A 13,194-nucleotide genomic window follows, 5' to 3' on the forward strand; every position below is an offset into this window, starting at 1 on the left:
AGACACCATTTCACCCCGTTGACACCATGAACGAGGAGATACTGATCAGTTCGCAGTGGAAACAAACTTTGGTTTGTTTGTAATTCACTGGAATGGGCATTATACTTTGTTTGAATTTACCAAAAAATAGTCACATCTCACAAAAAAGTGCTCAATTTTTTCTGTAGTCCAGTGGTTAATGTGGCTGCAATGCCAACCCTAAGGTCAGTGGTTCGAGTCCCAGCTGCGCAGTCTTGTTAGTGTGTCAGCCACTTTGAACATTAACCAATACCACATAGTCTAGTTGCATGAGCAAACTTGATAAAGCATATGCCCCCCCACCTATTCTCTTTACCTCTTTCAATCTTGGTTTGTGTTAACATGTTTCTTGTTTATACCACTGCACTAAGATTGATTTGCACTGGAACTTTGAAAACCAAGAACGCAGCAGAGAAAAGCAAAGCTCTTGAATGATTTGTATTCATCATTTCTTGTCCTGCGCTGCCCACTGATGGATGTGACAGGCAAAATTAACCTCCCCTTCCCCGCCTTCAATTGGTTACGGGTGTTTGTTATCTCATTGATTACCCGTACCACAGTTTGCAGCACATCATCACATTACAATGAATGACAACAGCCTTGAGAGTGGTGTCCTCTCTGTGGCCTAGCGGCAGAATAGAGGTTTAGTGATCATGGGGTCATGGGTTCGATTCCTGCCTCAATCATGTCACATCACCGCTTGACTTTTGATTCCAACTATTCAGCTGTCATTGGACAGTCTTTGATTCCTCACAGTATAAAGCTCATTGTAACTCAGGTCCTCTGTGGCCATATGGTTAGTGTGTCAGGTTACCACTCATGACGTTGTGGGTTCAAAAAATTAGACATGTTTCTTGCATGTCATTCCGCATGTCTTTGTCAATTTATTCTACTAATTCAGCATGGTTCCGCAATGGCTTTCAGCATTCACACGCATTTTCCGTTAGGAAATGCTGTTTCTAGTTATTACTTCCTGTTTTCTGTGGACTGAACTCAGATTGGCTATACTGGAACTGACAACTCAAGAGTTTCACTTCCTCTGCTCTGTTCACTACTCTGTGTGTGTGTGTGTGTGTGTGTGTGTGTGCCGGGGGGGTGGTCACGTATTAATGGTAGTGCAAAGTGTCGACGAGGACAATGACACGTTTTCGGTGTAGAAGGGTTAAACACGCGTGGTGATCAGCTGCACGAGGCTGCACTTACAGGAAAACACTCAGCCACAGTTTATCTCACATGTAGAGTCCAAAGGTTAATTGAGTGTATGTGTAGAGTAACACAGTGTGTGTAGAGTGCAGTTACTGTATGTTGTACAGAGTTTGTTCAGTGTTGGTGATGCAGCAGTTGTTCAACACCTGTTAACCCAGGACCAGAGAGCAGTGCAGACACACTCAAGTATTTAATCAACATCATCTGAACATGGATCACAGAAGAAACGGTAGAGGATCGAGGAGGTAGAGTATGAATAAAACCAAAGTGATCTAAAACTCTCAGTGATTCTTATTACGACCACAGCCTGCTTCTTCTTCCTGTTCTCTGTGAACTGAACTCAACACTCAGACGGGGGTGGGGGTGGGGGAACAAAAGGACCGCTGTTTCCTTCCTGCAACAGCGCGAATGATATTACCGTAATAACAACATGTTGTCTGTAAAGCGCAACCTCTCAGCTTTCAGAAACCATTAGAACTTTTCCGATTGGGCAAACCATTGCGTATACGGTAATGCAAAGTGCGCATGTCCAAACGTTTGGGTATGTTAATTTAAGACGTGCGGTGCTGAGCTGCTCGAGGCTGCATTTACAGGAAAACACTCTGGATGTCTGTGCTGTAAACACTGAGCCACACTTTATCTCACATGTAGAGTCCAAAGGTTGAGTGTGTGGTGGTGACAAAGTGTAGAGTGCAGTTATGTTGTCCAGAGTTTGTTCAGTGTTTGTGACGCAGCAGTGTTGCCCCAGTGATGGGTGTGGTTTATCATAACTCAGCTGTTCAACACCAGTTAACCCAGGACCAGAGAACAGTGAAGACACACTCAAGTGTTTAATCAACATCATCAGAACATGGAGCGCAGAAAGAACTGGAGAAAAGCTGATGCATATTTTGTAAAGAACAAACACCTGAGACTGGAGGATCTGAAGGCAGCAGCTAAAGATTTAAGAGAGAGAGATTCAACTTTGGATATGAAAGACTACATCTTCCTCGAGGACATCCCAGAGTATCCTCGACCAGAGTTTCATGTTTCTCATCTGCAACACAACACTAATGCAGTTGGGTTAACAGGAATAAAGAAAGATGGAGGCTTCAGGGACCCAGGCCACCACAAGGGTACAGACCCTTCTACACCCTTCCTACAGTGGTGGAGTCTGGCTGTGAAGCCTGAGGACGTAACATCAGCTGAGCGGAGGCTCCTGGAGAAGACCTACCCAGACCGGACCCAGGCCCAGGCCCAGAACCAACGCAGCTTCCTGGGGAGTTTCGCCAGCTCCCCTGCCTTCCAGAATATCTCCAGACTGGGCTCATACCGCTTCACCTTCCCTGTGGAGGAGGTGCTGAAGGCCTACAGCCAACAGGTAACACCTCAGTCCAACTGTTAACAGATCTGGACAGAAACTTATTAAAGTTCTGGTTTTTATTTTCAGGGAAGTCAGAGGTTTCTAAGCAACACTTTTTTTTTTAAATTAAAGCTGCTTCGCAACAGTGGTTGGGGCCGGGCAATTCGGGACAAATTTAGGCAATTCTGTATAACAAGCAACCAAATAGGAAAACAACTAGAACAACAGCATTACAGTGTGCATTCTGCCTAAGCTGAGGCTTGAACTCACAACCTCTGATACCAAGAACCATCGTCTAACTCACTGAGTAAATCTGGCATGGGACTGGAGCATTGTTAGCCTAGAAATCTAGCTGCACCCTAGCGGCAGCAAATATATTTGCTCCGTAGGTGGGTCTAGAAATGAGCCATAGGAACTTTTTGAGTCTCGAACACCGTTTGTGTTCACCAATCACAGCGCTCTATCTGTTTAGAGAGTCGCTGGGCGGGCTTAACGCCATGACGACATACATTTTAATTGGCTTGTCAGGCTAACGCTAACGTCATCCTGCTCTTTGCTCTGATTGGTCGTAGCGCTACCCTATTGGTGCAGAGGCAGTTTGAAAGACAGCCTTCATCCCGCCCCCTGGATTGAGCCGAGGTCTACCGGTCATTGCCAGACTAGACATGTTAAAGCCTTTGGAAACCTGACTATATATAGTAAAAATGCTTATATTATATCAAAGTCAAGTGCCTCATTAAGCATCCACAAAAGTCTGAGTGACAATAACTATTCATAACTATTAGAAAACCTTGTTTAAAAACAGCTCATTTTGCTATTGAGGCACTATTGAGGCCACTGGTCAGGACAGTGTGGGCGTGGCAGATAACGCTATGATTGACAGCTCCATTGTCATAGCAACACGTCAATGGTGACCGTTAAAAAAAAAAAAAAAAAGTCCTCACCGGAGGACGTGCATCGATTGATTGATGCTATTTAGCAGCTAACTAGACTACCAGCTTCGTTTTGGAGCGTCATAACCGTCTTTGGACGTAGTCTCATAGAAAAAAATAAGCTTTTAACCGTCACTCATGTCAGTGTGAGCGCCAGGAGGGGCTGACAGACACACACACAGAGACAAGGCAGGTCGCACTGGAAAGCTAATAAATGCTAAAAGCTAATCGCCAATTTACACACACCCTCCCCCCACTCCCCCCCCCCCACACACACACACACAAAAAACGGCTGTATCGGCTGCATGTAGAGAGGAGTTGTGGGCACAGACAGGGCAGGTCGCGCTGGAAAGCTAATAAATGCTAAAAGCTAATCGCCACACACACAACCCCTGTTGACATGGCTCTGGTTGTGACTTGAGAGGAGTGGTAGAGCGACCGTGTAACAGTTGTAAATGTTCCTTTAAGAACGTAAGCGTGAAGGCGCCGGGACGTCATCGAGCGTCGCGCCGCGTTGTTTTGTTTTCAGTTGAGAAGAAGGCTACCCGATGAGTGGACGCCATTAGCTTACTGAGCTGGTTTCTCCCTATGGTTTCTCCTTTTTCCTCTTCTTAACTCAGCTAACAGTGAGTAAAGTGAGACCGCTTCTTTGTCATGTATGATAGTATGAAGTGTTCGGCTCAATAAAAGGGCAAGAGTGAAGTCCCAAGTGAACTATTTTTGTGGACATTACTGTTTTTCCTGCTCACACGACCGACTCTCACTCACGAACTGTTACAACCGTTAGCAGAACGGTTTTGTTCGCTGCCACTGGGGGGCTGGGTGAGAGAACTGACGTGGCGATTTATGAGTGGTAGGATTTATTGCGTGATAAATCCCAGAGATAACTCCGTCCAATTCAAACCCACTGTACAAAACCTTAAAAGACAATTTGGATGGAAACTTTTTTCTAATTATTTTTACATGTTTAATAATATGTACATAAGACCCTAAAATACATGGTTAGGAGGCTTTGGTGGATTTGGGTTTCCAGAGGCTTTAATGATATAGTCTGGCTTGTCAGGCTAGAGCATTGTGCAAAGTTTGGTGATTTTTCATGTATGGGAAGTTGAATTTCCAGCTTGCGCTTCCTGGAACCTATTAAGACTCACCGATCTCCATCAGTGTGTTATGACCTTATATTACTTCAAAAACTGATTTCAGGGACTTCCACATTAGATTCCCTCATTGAGGATGTGGGAATTGAGGAAAGCTGATTCCATCAGCTCATCATTTATTTGACCATGATCTGAAACAGGAACTGAGGCACTGAAGCTCCTGCTTCAAGTCTAACTTGTTGATGGACTGAGCTGTGAGTCGTCCACTAAAACTCTGTTGTTGTCTCCAGTTCTGCTCCAGAGCTCCACCTGTCATGAGGGTTTACAAGACCGTCCTGTACAAACAGGAAGTGATGTATGTGGTGCTGGTCCACAGTCCAGAAGTTCAGACGTTTGACAGCTATCCTCTGCTGAGTGAAGATGACCCAGAGGCTGTCTGCTGTTACAGAGGTGGACACTTCATCTGGAGGTCTCAGGCCATGTGTGGAAAACACAGGTAAGACACAGTGAACTGTTCTGTTCTGTTCTGTTGAGAACAACCTGGGGCCTCATTTATCATTGTGGATACACCTTTTTTTACGCCATTTTCCCCTCGTTTTGTGCGTACGCACTTTTCTCCGCCAAATTTGGGATCTATCAAGCCAAAACCTGACGGGGAAAAGTGCGGACATTTACACCCATTTTGACCCTGGCGTACGCCTTTTTTGAGGAACAGGAGGAATTGGCGACACCGTTGCTGAGTCAGAGAACTGCAGTGTGAGAGGGAGAGAGGAGCGGAGTACATTTAGAAGAGCACAGTAGGATTTTTTGAAGTAATTGTGGTAGTGGTGGACCGTTGATGCTGGCAATCCAACCCGCTCTATAATAACACTAGGCTCTATGTTAATTGATAAACAGAGCGGATTGTGGATTTTGCTTTTTTGATTAGGCTATGTGTGACGTCCGACAAGGATCAAACCAGTGGCGGCTGGTGGTCAAATTAGTTGGGTGGGCTAATAAATAAATTATACCCATTAAATGGTTAACACAGCTACAAGTTAGGGTTATCCCATCTCACAAAAGTATAGCAACTAACTAGGCCTACACACTGCATTAAGTAGAAGGGTCTAGCCCAAAAAAAAAAAAAAAAAAGCTTCACCTGGTTATCTCACAGTACACACACAGTCTCTCTCTCTCTCTATCTCTCTCTCACGCACGCACGCACGCACACACACACACAAACACATACACGCACACACACACAAACACCTACACGCACACACACACACACACACACACACGTACGCACGCACGCACGCACGCACACACACACAAACACCTACACACACACACACACCCACACACGTACGCACGCACACACACCCGACGATATTGCTCAATTAAAAAGACGATATATGCAGCTCATATCGACGGCCTTTCTGGTCTATTATCGCCATGTCATGGTGCTCCAACTAGATTATCCACTTCGTTCGTGTTAGCAAAGACAGTTTAGAGCAGTAAAGTATGCTGCTACCTGTGATGCTAGCGCCTAGCGCCGCTGTTTCTGTCTTCTCCCTCCCACAACAACACAACTTTTCCTCCGGTTCCTGTCATTGGTCTGAAAACAGCGGTGTTGGGCTAAATGAAATTAGCCCCAATGACAAGTAAACCAAGGGGGCGGGACATGACGCCTGTCAATCATTGACCCTGCGTCAGCCCGCTGCTGATTGGTCAGAACCGATCGGCCTGTGGGCTGAATGAAATTAGCCCCAACAGTCGGTCAATGGCGAGGGCGGGACATGGCACCTGTCAATCATCCACAGTCGGAAAATGAATGAGAGCAGACTCGGTGAGCTGGGGCTGATTAAAATTAGCCCATTTAGAGATATCCTGTGTTTTTCTCGAAACTATTTAATATTGTTGCCAGTTCCGATTTTACTAAGACTTAGAATAATCTTTTGTATGTTATTTAGAGAATATAATATAGGCTATATATAATATTTTTTCCTCATCTTTTGTTGTGTAATGCAGGGAGGGCTTAGCCCCACTAGCCCATTGATACCAGCCGTCACTGGATCAAACCATCCAAGTTTAAAAACACACCGGCAGCAGCGCACACTGATCTGCAGCTACTGAGACTGTTATTATTCTGTCACCTGGGTTAACGAGGTGCACGTGTGTTTGGAGCTGATGAGAGGAGAGAATAAAGAGTGAGACAACGCGGCTCTGAGGAGGAACTGTGAAGGACTCAGCTGTAATGGAAAATGACCTAAACCGAGTCCAGTAGAGCTGTAACTGTGTAGTGGGAAGGCGTGCAAAGTAATGGTAACTATCGTCCTGCTTCCTACATTGTTTTAACATCTAGGTAAAAAAAAAAAAAAAAGATTTTCTGGGATAAACGGGCAGATTACATAAGATTCTTCTTCTTTCTGCTCCCTTTTGTTGAGATTTGGGAGGTTTTTGTTTTTATTGTAGCTTATTAAAATGCAAGATCATTTTTCTGACTGATTTATTGCCCGTGTATCTGCTTTCGGAGAAGCGGAGAAGTTCCGGTTCTTTCCCCCGTCCTCCGCCCGTTGTCTCCGTTGTCACTTTGTTGTCACAAAAGTTGCTGCACCACAGAGAGCACATGGCTAATTAAATATGCACGTGCTGACCATATATAGTTGAATATAGGCGTTCCGGGGGCGGAGTAAGAGGTGTGTTCACGTGTGCACCATTCTTGAGTCCTGTGTGATTTATTGCGGAGAGTTGTGCGTACGCACAGTTTGATTGATCTGAAAAAGGTGTAAATATTTAGGGTGTACGCCATTTTCGTCTTTTCGCCGTACGCAAATATTTAGTAGCAGTTTTACACCCTCTTTGATAAATGAGGCCCCTGGACTTTGTCAGCCAGTGGTTCTCCACCAAGAACCACACAGATTTACAACCAGAACATCTCCAACATAGCAGCTTCCATCCACACCTCACTGAACTAGGGATGTGGAGATTCACCGATTCATATCGGTGGTCCGATATAAACGTATGCGATGCGACTGCACCGGTAGATTCAGGCTACATCGGACATAATTTATGGTTGAATTTGCGATGCATCTCTTCTAGCCTTCTACATCGGTAAATTCCATGGTTAAATCGATCATTTCATTTTCCGAGGCAACCTGAATGCACCACCGCGTTAGCCGTGCGCAGCCTCCTGCCCCTGACAGGCAGCAGCAGTAGCAGCAGCTGTAGTAAGAGCCGCCAAGAGAAGTAAACAGTCCGAGTGAGGCGGTGGGTCATACTCGGCCGTCACCGGCTGTAACTAGGAGGGCCAGGTGGTAGGTGGTTGTGGCTCTGGTTGTAGTGAGCTGGGAGTGGTGGTAGCCGCGGATGTTAACCGCTAGTTAGCGGTAGCGGTTAGCATCTGGGACAGCTAGCAGGGCTAGTACAGTAGCTCTCCTACTCTGCTGCATGGAGCTACACCTGAGATTTGTCACTGGCTGGAGAGAAAACACAGACTCTCCACCCAGAAATGTCCTGTGCACAACAAAACATCTGTGACTTGTCTCTTTTAAGTTGTTTTGTGAAGCACTTTGTAAACTTGTGTTTTTAAAGGTGCTATATAAATAAAGTTATTATTATTATAATATAAGACCAAACTGCAGAGGTGCCACCACACAAGACTAGCCCATATGATTAAGCTGGATTTCATTTCCACCATTTATTTCCTCTAGACTGTACCTTTCAAATATGATTTGACAGGTTTTCCCTGTAAAAATTAACCAAATATAGGCTACATGCCTTAAATTGATACAGAGAGTAAAGCAGAATGGTATTGAGGTAATAAACTTGATGTGGGAAGAAACTCTCATATCACAACTGTATCAAACATCATATCGAACCGAATCTCTTTGTAATTAAGTCATATCGTTATCAAATCGCATTTGAATCGCATCGCATCGTGAACAGGAGTGAATCGTATCGCATCGTATCGACAGGAGCTTGAGTGTATCGTTAATGTATCGTATCGGTGGCAGCGTATCGAGATGCGTATCGAATCGGCCTCAGTGGTGGAGATATACAACCCTACACTGAACGTTTCTTAGACCCACCATCAAAGCCTCTTGACGTTGATTTAGCCTCATTGACAGTAACTAGACTACGAGACAAACATTTTGAGGACACTGACCAGTTGTTGGATGATGCAGCTTTTCTTTAACCCTCCTCCACCACGCTAACATGTTAAAATGCTAAAATGCAGAAAATAGTATACATCCTAAAACATCCTGTTGTGACTATGTTAACAACCTTTTCTTCAGATGTTTGTTGTCTCTGTTTGGTTTCTCTCAGCTATGAGTTGGTTCAGAAACCAGATGAAAACCAGATGGGGTTTTGGAACTTGTATGGTAAATGGAAGTCTTATGTTTGGGATAAAGTTGCCATTGCCCTGCATGTGGAGGAAGGACAGGTAATCACACACACACATACACATTCCAGTATAGAGATGAGTTTTAGTGATGTACGCTGCTGGTTAGCCTGTCTGCTAAGATGTTCTGATCTCCATCTGCTTCTGTTCTGTTTTATTTTTCAGGTTCTCATGTTTGATGATGACAAATTGGAAAATAACTTGACATACTGCCATAAAGACATGGCTTCATTCCCAAACATTAAGTTTGAAGGTTTTGAGGAAGCTAGGAGTGTTGTGGAATATTTCTGGCCTGGTGCATCACTGCAAAAGGAGCGCTCACTCCAGAGAGAACTCAAGATTTCTTATTTTCGAAGCCGCGGCACTGAGCTGTGGTATTAGGGTCATGGGTTCCTCAATGGGCAACCCTCGAACATCATGATGGTGGTCAGGGAAGCCATCTGACTGAAGAAGGAGACTTTCAGGGAGATGTGTTCTTGGGAGACTTCGGAGGCAGTTGCAAGGCACCTACGGGGCCAGAAGGTCGGCAGCCTCAGCGTTGCGGAAGGCAAAGTAGTGAGTGTGGGAGAAGTTTGGAGAGGCCAGGGGGAGAAGGACTTTTGGATGGCACCAAGGTGGAAGGAGCTTTGAGGAACTCCTCAACCCAAATAGTCCATCAAATCCACCTTCTGATGAAGAGGCGGGTGTTTGTGTCCACCAGTGCTGCTCCTTATCACCAATCCTGTTTGTGATCTTCATGGACAGGATATCGAGGCCTAGTCACTGGGTGGGGAAGTTGCATTTGTTTGCGGATGATGTGGTCCTGATGGCACCATTGACCTGTGCCCTTAAGCACTCCCTGGACCAGTTGGCAGCTGAATGTGATGCAGCTGGGATGAGGATCAGCAACTCCAAATCTAAGGCTGTGGTTCTCAGCAGAAAGCCAGTGGACTGCCTACGTAAGGAACGAGTCTTTGCCCCAAGTGAAGGAGTTCAATTGAACTATATCAGACACTGGAGTGTGAGATTGGCCAGAGAATTGGATTGATATTGCAATCGCTATACTGGACAAAAAGAGAGCTTATAGCTAAAAGGCAAAGCTCTCGATCTACCAGTCGGTCTTATTATTATTGGTACTGACCTGCCTAAACTTGATGCACTTTACAACTCAAGGCTCCTGGCTCGGGCTTCAAAAATAATGAGTGAAACCAGTCACCCTGCCTCTAGCCTTTTTGTTCTTCTCCCTTCCGATAGACGGTACCGCTCGATTAAATGCTCTACCTCCCGGTTCACAGATAGTTTCTTCCCTGTGCTGTGCCTGAACAACCTCTAGCCTCAGTGGTGCACTTAATTTTATGTATGAAAACTCAGGATCAAACAGAAGTTATTGACTATGATTATTATTATTATTCTATTGAAAGAGGTGCTGCAACGTGGATAACTCCACTTTGCACTTTTAAGAAGCTCTTTTATTGTTGTTAGGATGAATGTTTCCCACATTGTATTTCTACTGAGATGTCTGTGGTGCCTATATCTGGGGGCAGTGTCCTTCTATCTTAACTTACCTTATTTTATGTTTTATGTAACTTACTGTTTTATCACCTATGTCTGTTTTTATAGTCCTGTTCTCTCGCAAGTGCTTTCCAATGCAGATTTTCTGCAAATGGCAAATAAATGACTCAGACTCTGACTCTGACTCTGACTCGTTCCTACCCTCACCTGTGGTCATGACCAAAAGAACGAGGTTGTGTATTGAAATGGGTTTTCTCAGGAGGATAGGCTGGGGTCTCCCTTAGAAGTAAGGTGAGAGGTTCAGTCATCCATGAGAGGCTCAGAGTAGACCCACTGCTCCTTTGTGTGGAAAGGAGCCAGTTGAGGTGGTTCAGGAGTCTGGTAAAGATGACTCCTTAGGGAGGTGTTCCTGACATGGCCACAAGGCAGACTAAGGACTAGGTGGAGAGATAACATCTCCAACCTGGCCTGGGAATGCCTACGGATCCCCCAGTCAGAGCTGGACAATGTAGCTGGGGAAAGGGAAGTCTGGGGCTCATTGGTGGATCTGCTGCCTGTGACCCAACCTCGATGGATCTTTTGTTTTGTTGTTTGTTAGTTTTTTGTTGATTTGCTTTGTTTTTCAATCAGCTCAAGTATTCTGTTGTGTATTTTTCAATATTTAAACTGTTCAACTATTTATTTCATTATCTGGATAACTGTAGTGTGGTTTTAGTTTGGTTTTTCTTGTTGTTTCTACTCTGTCTGGTTTTATTGCTATATTTATAATTGTATGTGCTGGACCCCAGGAAGAATAAACATTGCTCCTGAAGTAATGGTTAAAGGGGATCTTAAACAAATAAACAAAATCTTACATATGTTCCTTTACAGTCTATTAGTCCTGTTGAGCCCATGAAAACAAAATGGTTAGTGACATCTAAGGTACTCAGTGTAGAGAAGGATTGGAGAGCACTAACTGATCCTCCAATAACGTGAGCCAGTGTTTAATCCAACCTTCACCACAATAAGAGGAGGTCACAATGAAGTTTCTTCTACTTGCAGCAGATATTCTTTGGCTGACGACCCTCTGGTTCACACCTTCAACCTTCTCCATGAAGTTCATCTTCAGTTTAATATTCCCAACACCTAAATCATGATTAGAACCCAAACTGTGAAGGGACACATGAGTATAAAGAGGTTTAAATGCAGCAGATCTACATTAAGCTGTTGATTGGTAAAAATTTGTTGTAAATGCAAGTTTAGGTTGTTAGCGCCGTTCACAAGTGTTTAGTGTCACAGTGATGTTTCGACTGTTGTCCAACCCAGAGCAGAGAGGTTCTGCTGCTAATGATATCAGTTTTACAATGTAATAAAAAGTTATCAATGTGCAATAAAACTATTTTAATAAACAGCTTTCAAACAGTGTTCAAAGTGCAGTGATTAAACACAGGACCAGTCATGTTGGAACCACCACACAATTTTTTTATTGCTAGTTTCCATAATCATACATTTGCACACAGACATGTTTTCATGTTGAATATGGAACATTATCCGAAGATCATGTTGTGGTACTACTACAATTAAAAACACACAAACAAACCAACAAACCCAGAAACCAACCAATCACAAAAGTTGATTCCTCTGCCAAACACAGTTTATGTTTAAGCTAATATTAGTCTTGTAAAGTTAAAATAAATCATAAAGAACTCATCCCTCGTCTTTTGTTAGATCTATAGTCTTACAAACACATCAAACAATAGCTATATTACTCACCTACACCAACATCTGTCTGACCCAGTCTGAACCACCACCATATTCATTTATTTCTGCCTCCACCAACATGATCCGCTGACCAATTTATTTCAGATTCTGTTCACACACAAGACTGTTTAGATAATAGAATAGAATGGAATAGAATAGAATAGAATGAACCGTATTCCGATTTTAAAAAACACACACACACACACATGATAGATGAAGATGAATCTTGAGCTTCTGGTGAGTCACATGGTTTGATGAGGATGATGAAACACCAGTCAGTCACTGGGGTTGGGTTCAGTCTTAACTGGAGCTGCAACAATGAGACATGTGGACAGAACCAAGAGCATTGTTCAACAACAAGTTAGTGAGCTCAGGTTTTAGTATCTTATAGTATGTTTTAGTTTAATACCTCATGGAGCCTTGGGCAGTGCGCGCTCCTCTTCCAGTGGTGCAGGATAGGCAGGCCACAATTCCTTGACGATCGCTGTAGCTTGATCAAAATACTGAAAACCATTTCGACTGAGTGAAAAAGCTCCTCCCTTGGAGAACGTGAGGGTTTGTCTCAGTCTGTCACGATCAAATGTCAGAACCTAAAAATAAAACCAGAGCAGAAGTACCCCTCATAACTGTTTGGACTTGTATTTCCTCTTTTTTATATTATTTTATATTATTTATATTTTTTTAGGGGTCCCAGGTTTATAAGTGCCTTATGTGTTCACTGTTGTGTCTGCTGTGTAACACCTGTGTTCCCCCTCTCATGTGTCTATTTAAATCTTGGCCTTTGTTTTGTCTTTGTGCTGTGTCCTCTGAGTTTTTGCATTGGTTGTTGTGTCACAGTTCAGTCTTTCTGTGTTTTTTTCCTCCCTTGTAATATCTCTGTATTGATGTGGGTGTGGCCTTCTGGCTCATCTCAGGTCCAGGAAACTTGTAAAACCATCACATTTTCTTTGTTTATTGTCAAAAGCCTAAATGTTGTCATATACA

The 13,194-nt window shown here is 43.8% G+C and overlaps 1 protein-coding gene across 1 annotated transcript; it reads left to right on the forward strand.

The window, feature by feature from the left end:
* The first annotated feature begins 4,892 nt into the window (after positions 1-4,892).
* Positions 4,893-11,189, forward strand: LOC310998826 (uncharacterized protein). The gene is made up of 3 exons (XM_083989033.1): positions 4,893-5,091; positions 8,904-9,021; positions 9,145-11,189. The coding sequence occupies exons 1-3, from the start codon at positions 4,910-4,912 to the stop codon at positions 9,358-9,360; spliced, it is 516 nt and encodes a 171-aa protein (XP_083845159.1). The 5' UTR covers positions 4,893-4,909; the 3' UTR covers positions 9,361-11,189.
* The last annotated feature ends 2,005 nt before the right edge of the window (positions 11,190-13,194 follow it).

The sequence above is a fragment of the Trachurus trachurus genome, assembly GCF_905171665.1.
Source record: "Trachurus trachurus genome assembly, chromosome: 16".
NCBI classification, from domain to species: Eukaryota; Metazoa; Chordata; class Actinopteri; order Carangiformes; family Carangidae; genus Trachurus; species Trachurus trachurus.

What these genes read in the sequence shown, in the direction of transcription:
- LOC310998826 (XM_083989033.1), top strand. Translation starts at nt 4,910, where the DNA reads ATGAGGGTTTACAAGACCGTCCTGTACAAACAGGAAGTGATGTATGTG. An exon ending in GCCATGTGTGGAAAACACAG is followed by an intron (nt 5,092 to 8,903) that starts GTAAGACACAGT and finishes GGTTTCTCTCAG; the next exon opens with CTATGAGTTGGTTCAGAAAC. An exon ending in TGCATGTGGAGGAAGGACAG is followed by an intron (nt 9,022 to 9,144) that starts GTAATCACACAC and finishes TTTATTTTTCAG; the next exon opens with GTTCTCATGTTTGATGATGA.